The sequence below is a fragment of the Euprymna scolopes genome, chromosome 28 (genome assembly GCF_053919585.1).
Source record: "Euprymna scolopes isolate OS-2025 chromosome 28, ASM5391958v1, whole genome shotgun sequence".
In the NCBI taxonomy this organism is placed as follows: Eukaryota; Metazoa; Mollusca; class Cephalopoda; order Sepiida; family Sepiolidae; genus Euprymna; species Euprymna scolopes.
This window is the reverse complement of record NC_136509.1, coordinates 46,997,373-47,011,243: the sequence shown is the minus strand read 5'-3', so window position 1 is coordinate 47,011,243 and position 13,871 is coordinate 46,997,373. Positions and strand designations below refer to the sequence as shown.

The window sequence follows — 13,871 nt, the reverse complement described above, 5'->3', positions numbered from 1 at the left end:
AGAAAAAAATACAAAATGAAACAAAAAAAAAATGTTTAAAGATGTTAAAACAAATTAATGCTTTGCTTTTTAGTTTTAACAAAGAAAAAAAAAACTTGACCAAAGAACATCAGGAATAATCAAAACATTGAAAAGGTTAAAAAAAATGTTGACAATTTTGATTAAAAAACGTATTATGAAAACATGGATGTCTAATGTGTTTTTTTTTTTTTTTTTTTTTTAGATTTTTGATTTGTTAAATTAATTTCAGTATTTAACTTTTAAACACGGCCAGTACATTGTACCTATGTGAGAAAGGGATACTGCTAAGAACAGACTGATACTAAAAAAAAAAAAAAAAAAAATTAACCTGCCCATAACTATCTCCTCTCAAAATGGCCATGGCTTCTTGTCAGTACTTGAAAGCTAAACATTGGAACTTTAGTTAACAAATCAAAAATCTTAATGCAACGATTCTTTTCTTTTCTTTTTTGTGGACGATGGATCTTGATGTCCTGAAAAAGGTGGAACGAATGATGCTGCTGATCCTCCTCAAGTGTTTATATCCTCATCTTTCACTAACGGAGGCAGGTAAGATCTTTTGTTGACAGTGTCTGATAATTTTTCTGGAGTGACACTTTTGCTTCGATTGCCGACCAGGAGCAAATCTCTGACGAGAGATTTGTCCTCGCGGGCACGACGCAGTTCCTCCTGCATGATCACTTTCTGTGTAATGTACGCCTCTTGGCGAATCCGCTCTTTTGTTTTTGCAGGAATGTCAGGAATCAGCCAGGCGATAATACTTGTTAGAACAACCACAAAATTCTGAAGAAAAGACATTAAAGGAAAGAGAAAAAGGCATTTAAGAATGATATCAGCTAAACAACTATACATCATTACAAGTTTAAAAGATTAAAATAGAAAATCTGTATTATTTGCATTCTTCAAACTACTGCTCTTATCTTTAGTGTTACTTGCATAACGTTTTGGTTGATGTAACCTCTGACCTTCTTTAGACGTAGCTTGTCGAACTAGGGAGTCTGCATGGAATTTGGAATAGAAATCTTTATTTAATTCATGGGGATAGCATGCTCACGTCCTGCAAGAACCCATGGCATAGTGGATAAAGTACTTGGTAAAATTCAGTTGCTAATTTACACTGGAAGTTGATGGTTCAATATACAATGAGAGCGATATTTAAAAATACTAATGCGAATTATTTAGGACTTTTACCCAGTTATGGCTGACAGAACAAGGGCATGCTGCCCCCATAAATTAAGTAAAGGGTTCCGTTCGAAATTCTATGCTAATTCCTCAAGTTTGACAGAAAGATTTTTAAAGAAAGTTGGAAGTCATAGCGATCAAAACGTTGTGAAAATGATGCTCGAAATGATAACAGTAGTCCAAATAATTCAAATTATAATAATCCAAAACGTATTATTAGTTTTGTTCACAAGGACCCGTGGCATAGTGAATAAAGTTCTTGGTAAAATTCAGTTGTAAGTTACACTCTTCTGGAGGTTGACGGTTCAATCCTCAGTGTGGGCAACACACAAAATACAGTTCTGAATTACTTGGGAATTCTACCTAAGCTGAATGAGAGCATGGATTAAATAAAGGGTTCCATTCAAAATTCTCTGCAGATTCCTCAGTTGAATAGAAAGATTCCTGAGTTTGATGATACACCTGAAGAAGGTCGGAGGTTGAATCGATTGAAACATGAAAATGACACTGAAGATGAGAACAGTAGTTCGAATAATCAAAAATCCTCATCTTAAAAATTCTGAAACATTACAAGAGAAACATTAAAAAAGAAAAAATATACTGAATTAGAAGAAAATATGGTGCTTACCCATAACTCTTCCTCCACGAAAAAAACAAAAATTAAGAAAAATTTTTATGGTTTACATACCCGTGATAGAAAATATACACTAAAAATTGTGTAACTTCATCAAGTAGTTTTATTTTTACAAAGAAAATTAATTTACGTGAATTTGATTTTTTCTAATGCATGTTAAAAATGGTTTCTAAGATCTTGCAAAAGTTTTTTTGGTATTTGTAATTATCTCCCTTGTTCCGTAAAAATGCTATCCAGGGATCATCGATTGTTTGTCATAAATTTTTTTTAAAAATAAAACTACTTGATCAATTGATATGATTTTTGGTATACGATATTTTCTTTCCATAAGATGTACATCAAAGATTTTTCTTTCTTTTTTTTATTTTTATGGGATGAGTTATGGAAAATATATATGACCATTATATTTGGTTTAATGTCTATTTTGCATGCTGACATTCGTGAGAAAGTTTCTAAAAATTACCTTCCAAACTAACCTCTACCAGGTCTTTATCCATCTTATTCCTCCCGTTTTCCTTAACCTCTTACTACTAACTGTTCTTTCTACCTCAACTGTTCTACATCGATTCACCCAAAACTTTTCATCCAGTATTTCAATGTGACCAAACCAACTAAGTCTCCTGTTCTACACGTATCTCCCGAAACTGTCCAGATTTAATCTTCTTCTGAGATCATTAGGTCTAGGCATGTCTTTATCCATCAAATTATTCTCATCTCATTTCTCTCCATGCAACACATATCTTCAACCCTCACTGTCCAGGTTTCACTTTATGCATCATCACACTGTGCACACATGCTTAATAGACTTTTCTTTAGTTGAGTGTTGCTGTACTGATAGCTGAAAGTGACATCGTCCAAAGAAACACTGAAAATATTTTGTATCGATGTGGCATTTTATGTGACCTTTTAGCTAGATTGTTGATCGATGTGATGATTTATTTTATCAGCATATCAACCCTTTTGGGTTATCTAATGCTGGAGAGATTGTTTGATTTAATTTGTGTATCGCTTGTTAGTGTTTATACATATATATACTAGCAGGCTGCCCTGCGTTCCCCAGTCATAAAATACGCATAAATATTTTAATTCATACAGAAACCGAGACATATGCATCCAAGTAATGTTTTTTCTAAAAAAAAAAATCACATTTTGTAAGTGAAAAAAAAAAAAAAAAAAAATCGCAACTAAAACTTAAAGACATTGAGTCAAGTATGAGATAACCATTAGGCCAGCTTGACACGATCTTTAAAAAGCGTTTTTAAACCTACTTATGCTTAACATGAAATATTCGCACATGCATATTTGTGAACCACTTAACAGATAAAAATCTGATAACCCTACGTACCAATTTTAACCCTTTAACAGTTTTTTCTAGATGAAAACTGATTAAAAAGTTTGCCACATGTCTGAATACCCTACATACGAAATTTCAAGACTAGATAAAAAATCTTGAGTATATAGGTTGAGAACTGTCCTCACACACACACGCACATTTTCACTATATATATATATATATATTTGTGATCTTAGTAAAATTACTCTAATTTCATAAGCGTTAGTATTTATGTGATACCTTACTAGAGAGAACCCTGGAAAAAATTCACATAAAATAGAAGGCCATGGTAGCTTCTCGTGATATCCGAGCTTCAAATTTTACATAATTTTTCCATTTCTTTTAGTAAGAAAACTATATTTTTATAAAATCAACACATATACAACCAAATCCCCTGTTGCATCATCCCCTTGACAGTTTTAAAAATCTAATTCATAAAACTCACTATGTCTGTCTCCATATTTTCAAACTCAATCTCCTCCGAAACTAAAAGCCACAGAGTGGTGTTATGGGTGTTTAGCTGGTTAAAATAGTTTTTAAGGGGTAGAAAGTTTTTAAGGGGTAGAAAGTTTTTAAGGGATAGAAAGGGATAGAAAAATCGTTATACATTTTGTCCATTCATCTTAGTTTCTTTCTAATCAGTTCCTATGCGTGTCACGTTGGTACAATGGTAACGTCACCAGTTTGGAATGCTAGTTTTACATCAGTTTTGATTCTAGCTGATGGCACCCAAATACTCCTTTTTTTTACTTTTGAAATCACAACTATAATAATATATACGTAATCTGGACAAATTAAAATATCATATTAAGCATATTTTATGACCGGGCAAAGCCAGGCACCACATTTCTCCTCCTCCGCTAGTACTTTAATAAAAAGTGCTCTGAAGAAATTGTAACACTTGTACCTTCTTGATGTAAATATATTTAACTTGACAAGCAGCAAAATCTCACCCCTTTACTGCAGAGATGTCATAAATACTTTCTACTCTAATAGTTTCTTCACTTGAACTGTTAGACTTTGAAATTCCCTCTCTTTTTCCTGCTTTCCTTACTGTACTAATGCACAGAAATTCAAATGTGATGCATATAGATATCTTGTTGCTGAACTTTCTACATAATGACCCCGTGAGCATGGCCCTGCATAGTAGTATTTATGTGTGAGCATCGGGAAAACTAAAAATACAGAGTGGAATGATAAAATTATCACCATAGAAAAGACAATATGATTCCATTTCCATTTGATGAAAACTGGTTTTCTTTTTTTTGTTGCAGACCATCTACTATTTGGTCAGTTGTGTACAAATCCCAAGAGCAATAGAAACCTATCATATTTGAAAGTGACACAATGTTCAACGAGCGAGATCAGAAGTGTGCCACTGTACAAAAAATGCATCACTGGATTGTCATGAATAACAGGGACATGTCCAGGATGCATGAAAAAGTTTCCAGCCATAGTTATGGTCTTTGGTGTGGTTTCAAGTGAGGGGCACATCATGCAAGCACTCATAATTGAAGTCGACTTGAAAGTCAATACCAAAGTGTTCCTAGATGTGCTGAAGAATGTGGTGATGCATATAGATATCTTGTTGCTCAACTCCCTACATAGTGACCAAATAGACCTAGGCTTGGTTTCAGAAGGAGTGCTACGACTTTGTACTTCTCTCTCACTGGACCCCTCCTCCTTCGACCTGAACCTGCTGGACTACTTTATTTGATCATATGTAAAGAACATCACCAACATGACCTCTCACAACATCAAAGCCAGCTTGATTGCCCCCATCTGTCAAGTATTCACCAAGCTCCTGCCAGTGCTTGTGGAAAAAGTTATGCTCCCAGTTCCAGACCCGAATCAGGGCGATGATTGAGGCTGAAGGCAGCTACATTGAATAAATGTCAGCTCTTATACATAATCAAGTTACCTGAATTGATTTTTTTCAATAAAAGTTTTAAAATGCAGCGACAGTGTTGGTTTCTTTAGGGCGACACTTATCGTTCCACCCTGTACAAAAAAAGATAAACCTGTGGATAATCATTTTCTTTTATCACTTTTTTTTTTCTAAACCAATGCAGTTCTTATATTTCCAAGCATCACATCTTTATAAATGATGACTAAGAAACATGTGGCAAGCCACTTGTCTTTGGAATTCTCTTCTTGCTTCTCAAAGCGCACCAACATTTAGAAATATAAATGTAACGTAAACCTAACATATTTGCTGCCCAACTTCCCACCCAGATTGCCCTAGTTCACAGTAACCTTTTGTCTCAGTGGCACTGTACCTTGTTTGGTGTGAATATATAAGTAAAAAAAAATAAATTATCTCTCAGTTGTCAAAATTATCTTGGTTTTCATGAATTATGCAGAGTCAAAGCACGTAAGTATAAAAAATAAATTTATTTTTTAACTGATAAAATCCAATCAAATATAAAAGAGTCAGATTGTAAAAATCATTTATTTTATAGAATTGAGATATCAAAAATTCATGAGTTATTAAAAAAAACAACAAAAAAAAACCCAACTTATTAAAAATGTTCATCTATAAACAAGAACTGAACAGTAACGTGTGAACACCCATACACGTAGGTATTGAAGTATACATGTTGCCAATCTATTATGAGAGATTTCTGAACTTCTGTGAATGAAATTGAAAATCAATAAATTAATAGAAATGGTTGGAGAATGATGCGTTGCGTATAAAAATTACTTTTTTTTTTCCTCACCTCAAAACAAACGACAAACGCCATCCTGGCAGCTAAAATATGCCAGAATTGCTCGGAATAGTTGTATTTGTTTTCATCCCAAGGAGGATTGCGGAAATCGCGATATCTGCAAAATAAGTAATGATGAGATAGAGAATAAGATAAAAAAAAAATTAACGGTACAAAATTGAAATAAATAATGAAATAAAAGTAAAATAAAGAAATACCTCAAAAGAAACGAGAAAATCAAAATCAACCAAAAGAAACGAGAAAATCAACCAAAAGAAACGAGAAAATCAACCAAAATAAACGAGAAAATCAACCAAAAGAAACGAGAAAATCAAAGTCAACCAAAAGAAACGAGAAAATCAACAAAAGAAACGAGAAAATCAACAAAAGAAATGAGAAAATTAACAAAAGAAACGAGAAAATCAAAATCAACCAAAAGCAACGAGAAAATCAACCAAAAGAAAATCAACCAAAAGAAACGAGAAAACTAACAAAAGAAATGAGAAAATTAACAAAAGAAACGAGAAAATTAACAAAAGAAATGAGAAAATTAACAAAAGAAATGAGAAAATTAACAAAAGAAATGAGAAAATCAACAAAAGAAATGAGAAAATCAACAAAAGAAATGAGAAATTAACAAAAGAAATGAGAAAATCAACAAAAGAAATGAGAAAATCAACAAAAGAAATGAGAAAATTCAAAGAAACGAGAAAATCAACAAAAGAAATGAGAAAATTAACAAAAGAAACGAGAAAATTAACAAAAGAAACAAGAAAATCAACCAAAAGAAACGAGAAAATCAACCAAAAGAAATGAGAAAATCAACCAAAAGAAATGAGAAAATCAACAAAAGAAATGAGAAAACCAACAAAAGAAATGAGAAAATCAACAAAAGAAATGAGAAATTAACAAAAGAAATGAGAAAATTAACAAAAGAAATGAGAAAATTAACAAAAGAAATGAGAAAATCAACAAAAGAAATGAGAAAATTAACAAAAGAAACGAGAAAATCAACAAAAGAAATGAGAAAATCAACAAAAGAAATGAGAAAATTAACAAAAGAAACAAGAAAATCAACCAAAAGAAACGAGAAAATCAACAAAAGAAATGAGAAAATCAACCAAAAGAAATGAGAAAACCAACAAAAGAAATGAGAAAATCAAATAAAAGAAATGAGAAATTAACAAAAGAAATGAGAAAATCAACCAAAAGAAACGAGAAAACCAACAAAAGAAACGAGAAAACCAATAAAAGAAATGAGAAAATCAACCAAAAGAAACGAGAAAACCAACAAAAGAAATGAGAAAATCAACAAAAGAAATGAAAAAATTTACAAAAGAAATGAGAAAATTAACAAAAGAAATGAGAAAATTAACAAAAAAAATGAGAAAATCAACCAAAAGAAACGAAAAAAATCAACAAAAGAAACGAGAAAATTAACAAAAGAAACGAAAAAAATCAACAAAAGAAATGAGAAAATTAACAAAAGAAACGAAAAAATCAACAAAAGAAATGAGAAAATTAACAAAAGAAACGAAAAAATCAACAAAAGAAATGAGAAAATTAACAAAAGAAACGAAAAAATCAACAAAAGAAATGAGAAAATTAAAAGAAACGAGAAAATCAACAAAAGAAATGAGAAAACAAAAAAAAAATTAGAGAATTTGACAGTTAAAATTGTACATGTTTAGTAATTTTGAAAAATGTTTTCATGCTTCAAAATATTTATTCATGTTTGTTTTTATTTTTGACTTTGCAGAACATGATTGAGTTTTGCAAAGGGAAAGGAAAAAGCAATAATATCAATGTTTGGTGCATTTTAGGTCAGTAAACCCATATCTTCAGGCAATCCTGATCTGACAGCACGAAACCTAATAAAAGAGAGAAGCTGAAATAGGGGTTCAAGATAAAAAGGGAAACAAACCAAATCATTTAGGGGGGTGGGGGGAGAGGAAGTATGTAAGCAAAAAAAAAAAATACTTACCTGCAAAATTCCACAGTATCATTATTGAACGTTGGTCGATGTGCTTTCTCAAAATCACTAGTGTTAAAAACGGACAAAGATGACTCCACATAACCACTGAGGCTACCATCAGGGCTGTAGCCAAGGCGGTACACAAGACGAGGAATAAACTCTGACGTGATACAAATAATGAAAGCCTAGAACCAAATAGATAAGACATACAAATTAAATAAAGTGATAGGTTTCAGAATTCTTTAGATGAGGATTGAAAATTTGTATCCTTCACACTAGTAATCCTATCTTGATTTGTTATATTCATTATATGCTAAAATTTATGTATCTTATGAATTATTGGAACCTGGTGATACCGGTAGCAGTAAGAGGACATGTCACTGAAAGGAGATTATTTCCTCTTACTATAACACAAGTAATCAAAGCAAACAGGTAAACAGACTAGATATAAAAATATTTAATAAAGAAAGATTTTATATTCAGTTTTGTTTATTAACTTATTCCAAGAATTAAAATAGGAGAAAATCTGACTTTATTTTATTCATAAGGCTACCTGACATTGCTCAGGGGTTTAAATGAGTGCGTCACATCTTTATATTAAAACTTTTGCCCCCCCCCCTTTTCACCTCCGTCCATCTCATTCCTCTCTGTTAAATATAATCATTCACCTCTTCTTTATATAATAGAAATAAACAATGTGCCTGATTCAAAGCTTCCTAAACAGCTCCTTTTATAGTGAGCTATTCAAAGAAAAAAAGGACCAACAGAGGTTCAAGGCCACTCTGAAGGTCTCCCGCAAACAGTTTGGTTTGTATTCTAACTCATGGGAAAAACTAACTCAAGATAGCTGTTCCTGGTTTGTCGGAAGTCACAAAGGGGATACAACTGCTGAATCCACATGCAATAAAGAATACAAGAGGAAACATACCATTAAAAAAAAAATAGTCAGCATCTTTGCTACAAAAATCATCCTACATCATCATATAAGAGACAACACTGAAAGTGTCTGAACCCCTCTCGTCATCCATCAATATATCAAACTTGTGGGGTTTGATTATGTATTTTTTTACTTTTACCTGGACACACACAACTGCCTTTTATATAATAGATAATCTATCTACTTATCAAAAATGTGTGATAACTCAAATATGGTTGCCTTGCATGCTATAGCAAAATACTAATACTTATGTTGAAATAATAGAAGTCACTGTTTTCTAGCTCAACTAAGTGACTAGTGGCACAAGATTTTATATGTAATCACTAAATCATGTAAGACTTATTATCAAAAAGCAATTTTCAATTTCACAGAAACTAAAAGAGAAAGTTGTGGGATTCAAATTAAAAACCATAAAAAATTAATAAAATCCATATTTGTAGTTTTATAAGGACAAAAAAAACATTAAATTATTTAATCCTGTATAAATGATATTTTGTACACAAAAACAAACAAAAAACAGTATAAAGAAGGAAAGAGGAATTGCTTACATTCGACACTATGGCAATTCTGGAAATTCCATATAACACACTGTGCCATATTCCTGGAAGAAAAAAAAATCAAATAAGGGAAAAAATATCCAAATATTAATTGTTCAGAAAATTTCAAGCAACTTTGGAGTGAAATTCTAACAAAAAGGTGAAATATAGCAGTTCAAAATAAAGTAACAGGAAAACTATTTCATATACTTATGTATCAGACAAAACTATTTGTGCACACCAAAAATTATGGAAAATTTTCAAGTAGAATTTTAGTAAAAAATAAAATTATTCCACTATTTGTAGTCAATGAACTATGAAAGACAAGACGACAGGGCATTTATATGAAAAGAAAGATAATCTGCTTAAACACAGCAGTGTTCCTTCTACGTATACTCAGAAATATGAGTAAGAAATGAATTTTATTTATTACTAAAATTCTATTTGACAATTCTCCATAATTTTTGGTGTACACAAATAGTTTTGTCTGATACATAAGTATCAGAAAATAGTTTTCCCATTACTTTATTTTGAACTGCTATATTTTATTCATGTATTAGTTGAAGAAAACGGAAATCAATTTTATCACACAAAATGTTCATGCATTTTTTTTATACAAAAACTTTTGTTCTTGATGAATTAAAAGGAAGAAAAATAACATTTCTAAACTTATTTTATTTAATATTTTTGTTTCACTAGTTTGCCTCCTACTTTGCCATAAAGTTGAACCACAAATGACTTTAACCGCAATCAACAGAGAAGCGGTCATTGCAAGAATGGTCTAAACCAGGGTTCTCCAAACTACGGCCTGCAGGTCAAATACAGCCCGCCAAAGTCTTTAACTGGACCCGCAGAGCTCTTATAGAAAACGTAAAAATATTCAGGAAAAATTTTTTAAAATGGAAATGTGTGAAAATAGTGTGGTTGTTTCCTTTTTGTTAATAAAATGATTAAAAAAAATGAGGTTTTGGAGAACCAGTTTTACTAAAAAGTAAAACTAATGAGCAAAACTGTATAAAACATAGCCAGATATTTTTTTGTTTTGCTGATGCTAAAGAATAAGCAAATCAATGTCTGCAGCAAACAATGCAGCAAACAATGCAGATAAAAAAATTTAATTTTTCTAAAAAAAAACAAAAAAACAAAGAAATCAATATATGTTCATAAAGTAATATATTTTTCATAATACTAAAAACAAATTCAAAACAGTAAAATAATAACATTTTGATTTATGCAAAATATAAGTATAATGCAAATTTTTTAGCTGACACTGTTTACTGCGGACTTTGAGTTGCCTGTTCTTCTACTTGACCTCTTGACTTATTAAAATTATTAATTCAATAATTATTGAAAAAAGATTCCATGGTTTCTAGATTATATAATTATGTTTCCAGAACTGTATAAAATCAGTTCCATACATCAAATATTATGTTTGGATTCAGCAAATGGAAGACTGATTTGTTTCAATCAGTCTATTGATTTGGATTCGTTCCTGAAATAAATTCTCACCAATATTGGCAGCAATCTGTGGTGTCGGACGTTTCAGAGTTGTAACAAATTTGTTTGCGTCAGCCCTGATTTCAATGATGTTGTTGATGAAGCAGAAGATGGGACCCATCGGAAACGCAGCCACAAATAATGTCAAAAAACCAAATTGAAGAACTGAAAGATAAAAAAAGAAAATATTATTATTATTATTATTATGAACAAAAGCATAGCTATGATACATTAATTATTTTATAATGGTTAGATCTAAAGAGATGAACAAGGAAGGTATCAGTAATAGGCTGTGATTAAAAAAAAAATAAATCGAGATAAATTTCTTTACCAGGAGGGGGAGAGGTATAAAGAAAAATAACAAAACTTTTTTCCTAAGCAACTCTATCTAATTTCAACCAAGTCAAAAAAAATATATAATAGAAAGGGAGGAAATAAATTTATCAGTAGAACAATGGTGAGGAAGTTATTCACCAAAGAAAGTTGAACAGGGGTTATTGGTTGAAGTGTGGAAGGGATGGACACAAAGGACCAAACAGAAGGATCAGTTAATATATTTGAGTGTTAGTCTAATGAATTAGGGACAGTTTCGGATAGTCTTGAGTTTGAAACAGCTGACGACAGTTAGAGTTAAAGAGAGTTGCAAGTTGAACACAGACAAACACTGGTTGTGGATCGAAACAGACCGAGATGAGCTGACGTCAACAAATGAACACAGCCATGAATGAATGTAGATGTGGATATTAACATGTAAAGGCTCAATAATGCCTCCCCCCCACACACACACAAAGAGTGCAACTAATATTTGCAGAATGTGTCAGTTATTGTTTTGATTTACTTTATTTTTTATATACTTGTGAGCCACTGTGCACCCCTCAGCAGCCACAAATGTAAAAAGACAACATGGCCAGAAGAGAAGATGAAGGAAAAGAAAACCACAACTTTGAGGTCAGAGATGTTGTTGAGTGGGTGTAGGGGGGGGCGGTTAGTACAATAGTAAAACAATACCTTTTACCTCAAATGTTGTACATGTCAATTCGCACTGTGTTTTCTGCGTTTATTTCTAGCCCCATGGACTAAATTAACTATTTTATGGCATTATATAAACATATGTAAAAACAATTAAAAAAAAAGAAAGCATTTTCATGGAAAGTGCTCAATTGAAATTCATCTATAGTTTTCTCCCCCCTCCTCCCTTGCAAAACATTCATAACAAACACTTGTCCATCTACAACCACTGTCAACAATTTCCCCTACTCTTTATCTGTACAAATACAAATTCCACGAACAAAGTTTCTTTCCTAGAACTGCCTGCCTGTGGAACTCTATACTGTGGGTGGCTTTCCAGCTGACTACAACATGGTTATTTTCAAGCCCAATGTAAACAAGTTCTTGTTGAGCCATCCTCTTAAATAATCAAACTGTATCCAGTTTCCTCCACTAACAATCATTACGGTGTCATCTCACCAACCACCTTACACTCATTAACCCTTATCCTCGAGTGGCCTGCCTTCAGGCTTTGATAAAGGTGAAGACTATGTAAAAAAAAAAAAGAAAAAATGATACATAGTATACTGTTGGGGAAAAAAAAATATTCACAAAATGTTAACTATATAACAAGTTCACCATTTTCACAGCTCGGCTCAATTCCAAGAAAATCATGGTTATATTGATTGTAAAACGTAAACAAAGATTTATCACAGCTTGGAGGATAAATGTTTTGTATAAATTCAGCTTTACCTATCCGTGTGACTACTTAGTTAAGTGATCCAAAACGATACAACATTAGGGGATCTCTTCTTTTGAATATTCAATGGTAATAAATATTCAAACATGAATGCCAACAAGAAAAGCGATATAATATATAATTTACTGTCAGAAATAAATTCCCCTGTTTATAATACCTATTGGATTTGCTTTGGTTTGTTTTATAGCATATTAATGCTTTTCGAGTTATTCAATGCCAAATTTGGTCATTTTCATAGAAATTTTTACACTTGAAGTTTTTAATACCTTCAAATATTTATTCCTAGTGTTAAGCTATCAAAGATGATAATCTTTTGAATGCATGAGTCTGAATTGTGTATTAGTCTCATTTTTCACTTTGTGTTTTTTTTGTTTATTCTCAGCCCTGTGAATTAAATTAATTTATTCACTGGTATTAGCAAGTCAAACATGAGCGTCAAACATGAGCGTCAAACATGAGCGTCAACAAGAAAAGCAGCCAGATATATAATATACTGTCAGAAATAAATTCCAGTGTTTACAATACCTATTGAATTTGCTTTGGTTGTTTTATGGCATATCAACCCTTTTCAGTTTATTTAATGCTGAATACGATCATTTTGGAAAAAAATAGTTATGCTTAATGTTCTTCATATCTTCAACAAATATTTATTCATGGTTTTTGGTTTGATTTAGTTATTTTCTAGAGGAAAATTGGTTTTGGTTTTACAGAACATGATTGAGTTTTGCCACAACAATAACATCAATTGTTAGTATATTTTAGTCCAGGAGCATCAGCAATATCTATTGAAGACACATTTTCTATTCGACAGCTGCCAAGAAATTCAAAGTTAATACCTTCCCAAATACATAATTGAACGCAGCAGATCAAATATGCAGCACACCCATTACACACCCCATTATATTTTTTTTGATCATCTATAATATAAATTTCTGTACGGCACAATCACGTTGACACACTGGTTCTCGCCACATCACCGAAGTTAAGCAACGTTGAGCCTGACCAGTACCAGATGGGTGACCATTTGGGAAGGCTAGGCACTGTATGTACCTTCTGGGAAGGTTGGACGTGGGGCCAGCACCCTCACCCTGTAAAAAGAACTCCTCGCTACAAAAGCATCTACAAAGTTGTAGATGGCCTATGCCCCTCCAGGGGAAAAGATAAATCTCACCTGTCTGTTTAAATGTATGTATGTATGTATGTATATCTGCCTGAAACTTTTGACAGAGGTGACGGATTTTCATGAGTTTGGTATCATTTTGAAGCTTGACTTTCTGGACGACACATATCGAAAAATTGGC

The 13,871-nt window shown here is 32.1% G+C and overlaps 1 protein-coding gene across 7 annotated transcripts in view; it reads right to left on the bottom strand.

Annotated features, from left to right (window-relative positions):
- Positions 1-456: 456 nt before the first annotated feature.
- LOC145249588 (anoctamin-4-like) overlaps positions 457-13,871 on the bottom strand; it is a 248,964-nt gene continuing 235,549 nt past the window's right edge. For all 7 annotated transcript variants that reach the window (XM_080111292.1, XM_080111293.1, XM_080111286.1 and 4 more), the window contains 5 exons: positions 10,836-10,988; positions 9,339-9,391; positions 7,863-8,038; positions 5,891-5,996; positions 457-804 (listed from right to left, as the gene is read on the bottom strand). In XM_080111292.1, the coding sequence (XP_079967418.1) occupies positions 532-804; positions 5,891-5,996; positions 7,863-8,038; positions 9,339-9,391; positions 10,836-10,988 (761 nt within the window). In that variant the 3' untranslated portion in view covers positions 457-531. The remainder of the gene's footprint in view (positions 805-5,890; positions 5,997-7,862; positions 8,039-9,338; positions 9,392-10,835; positions 10,989-13,871) is intronic.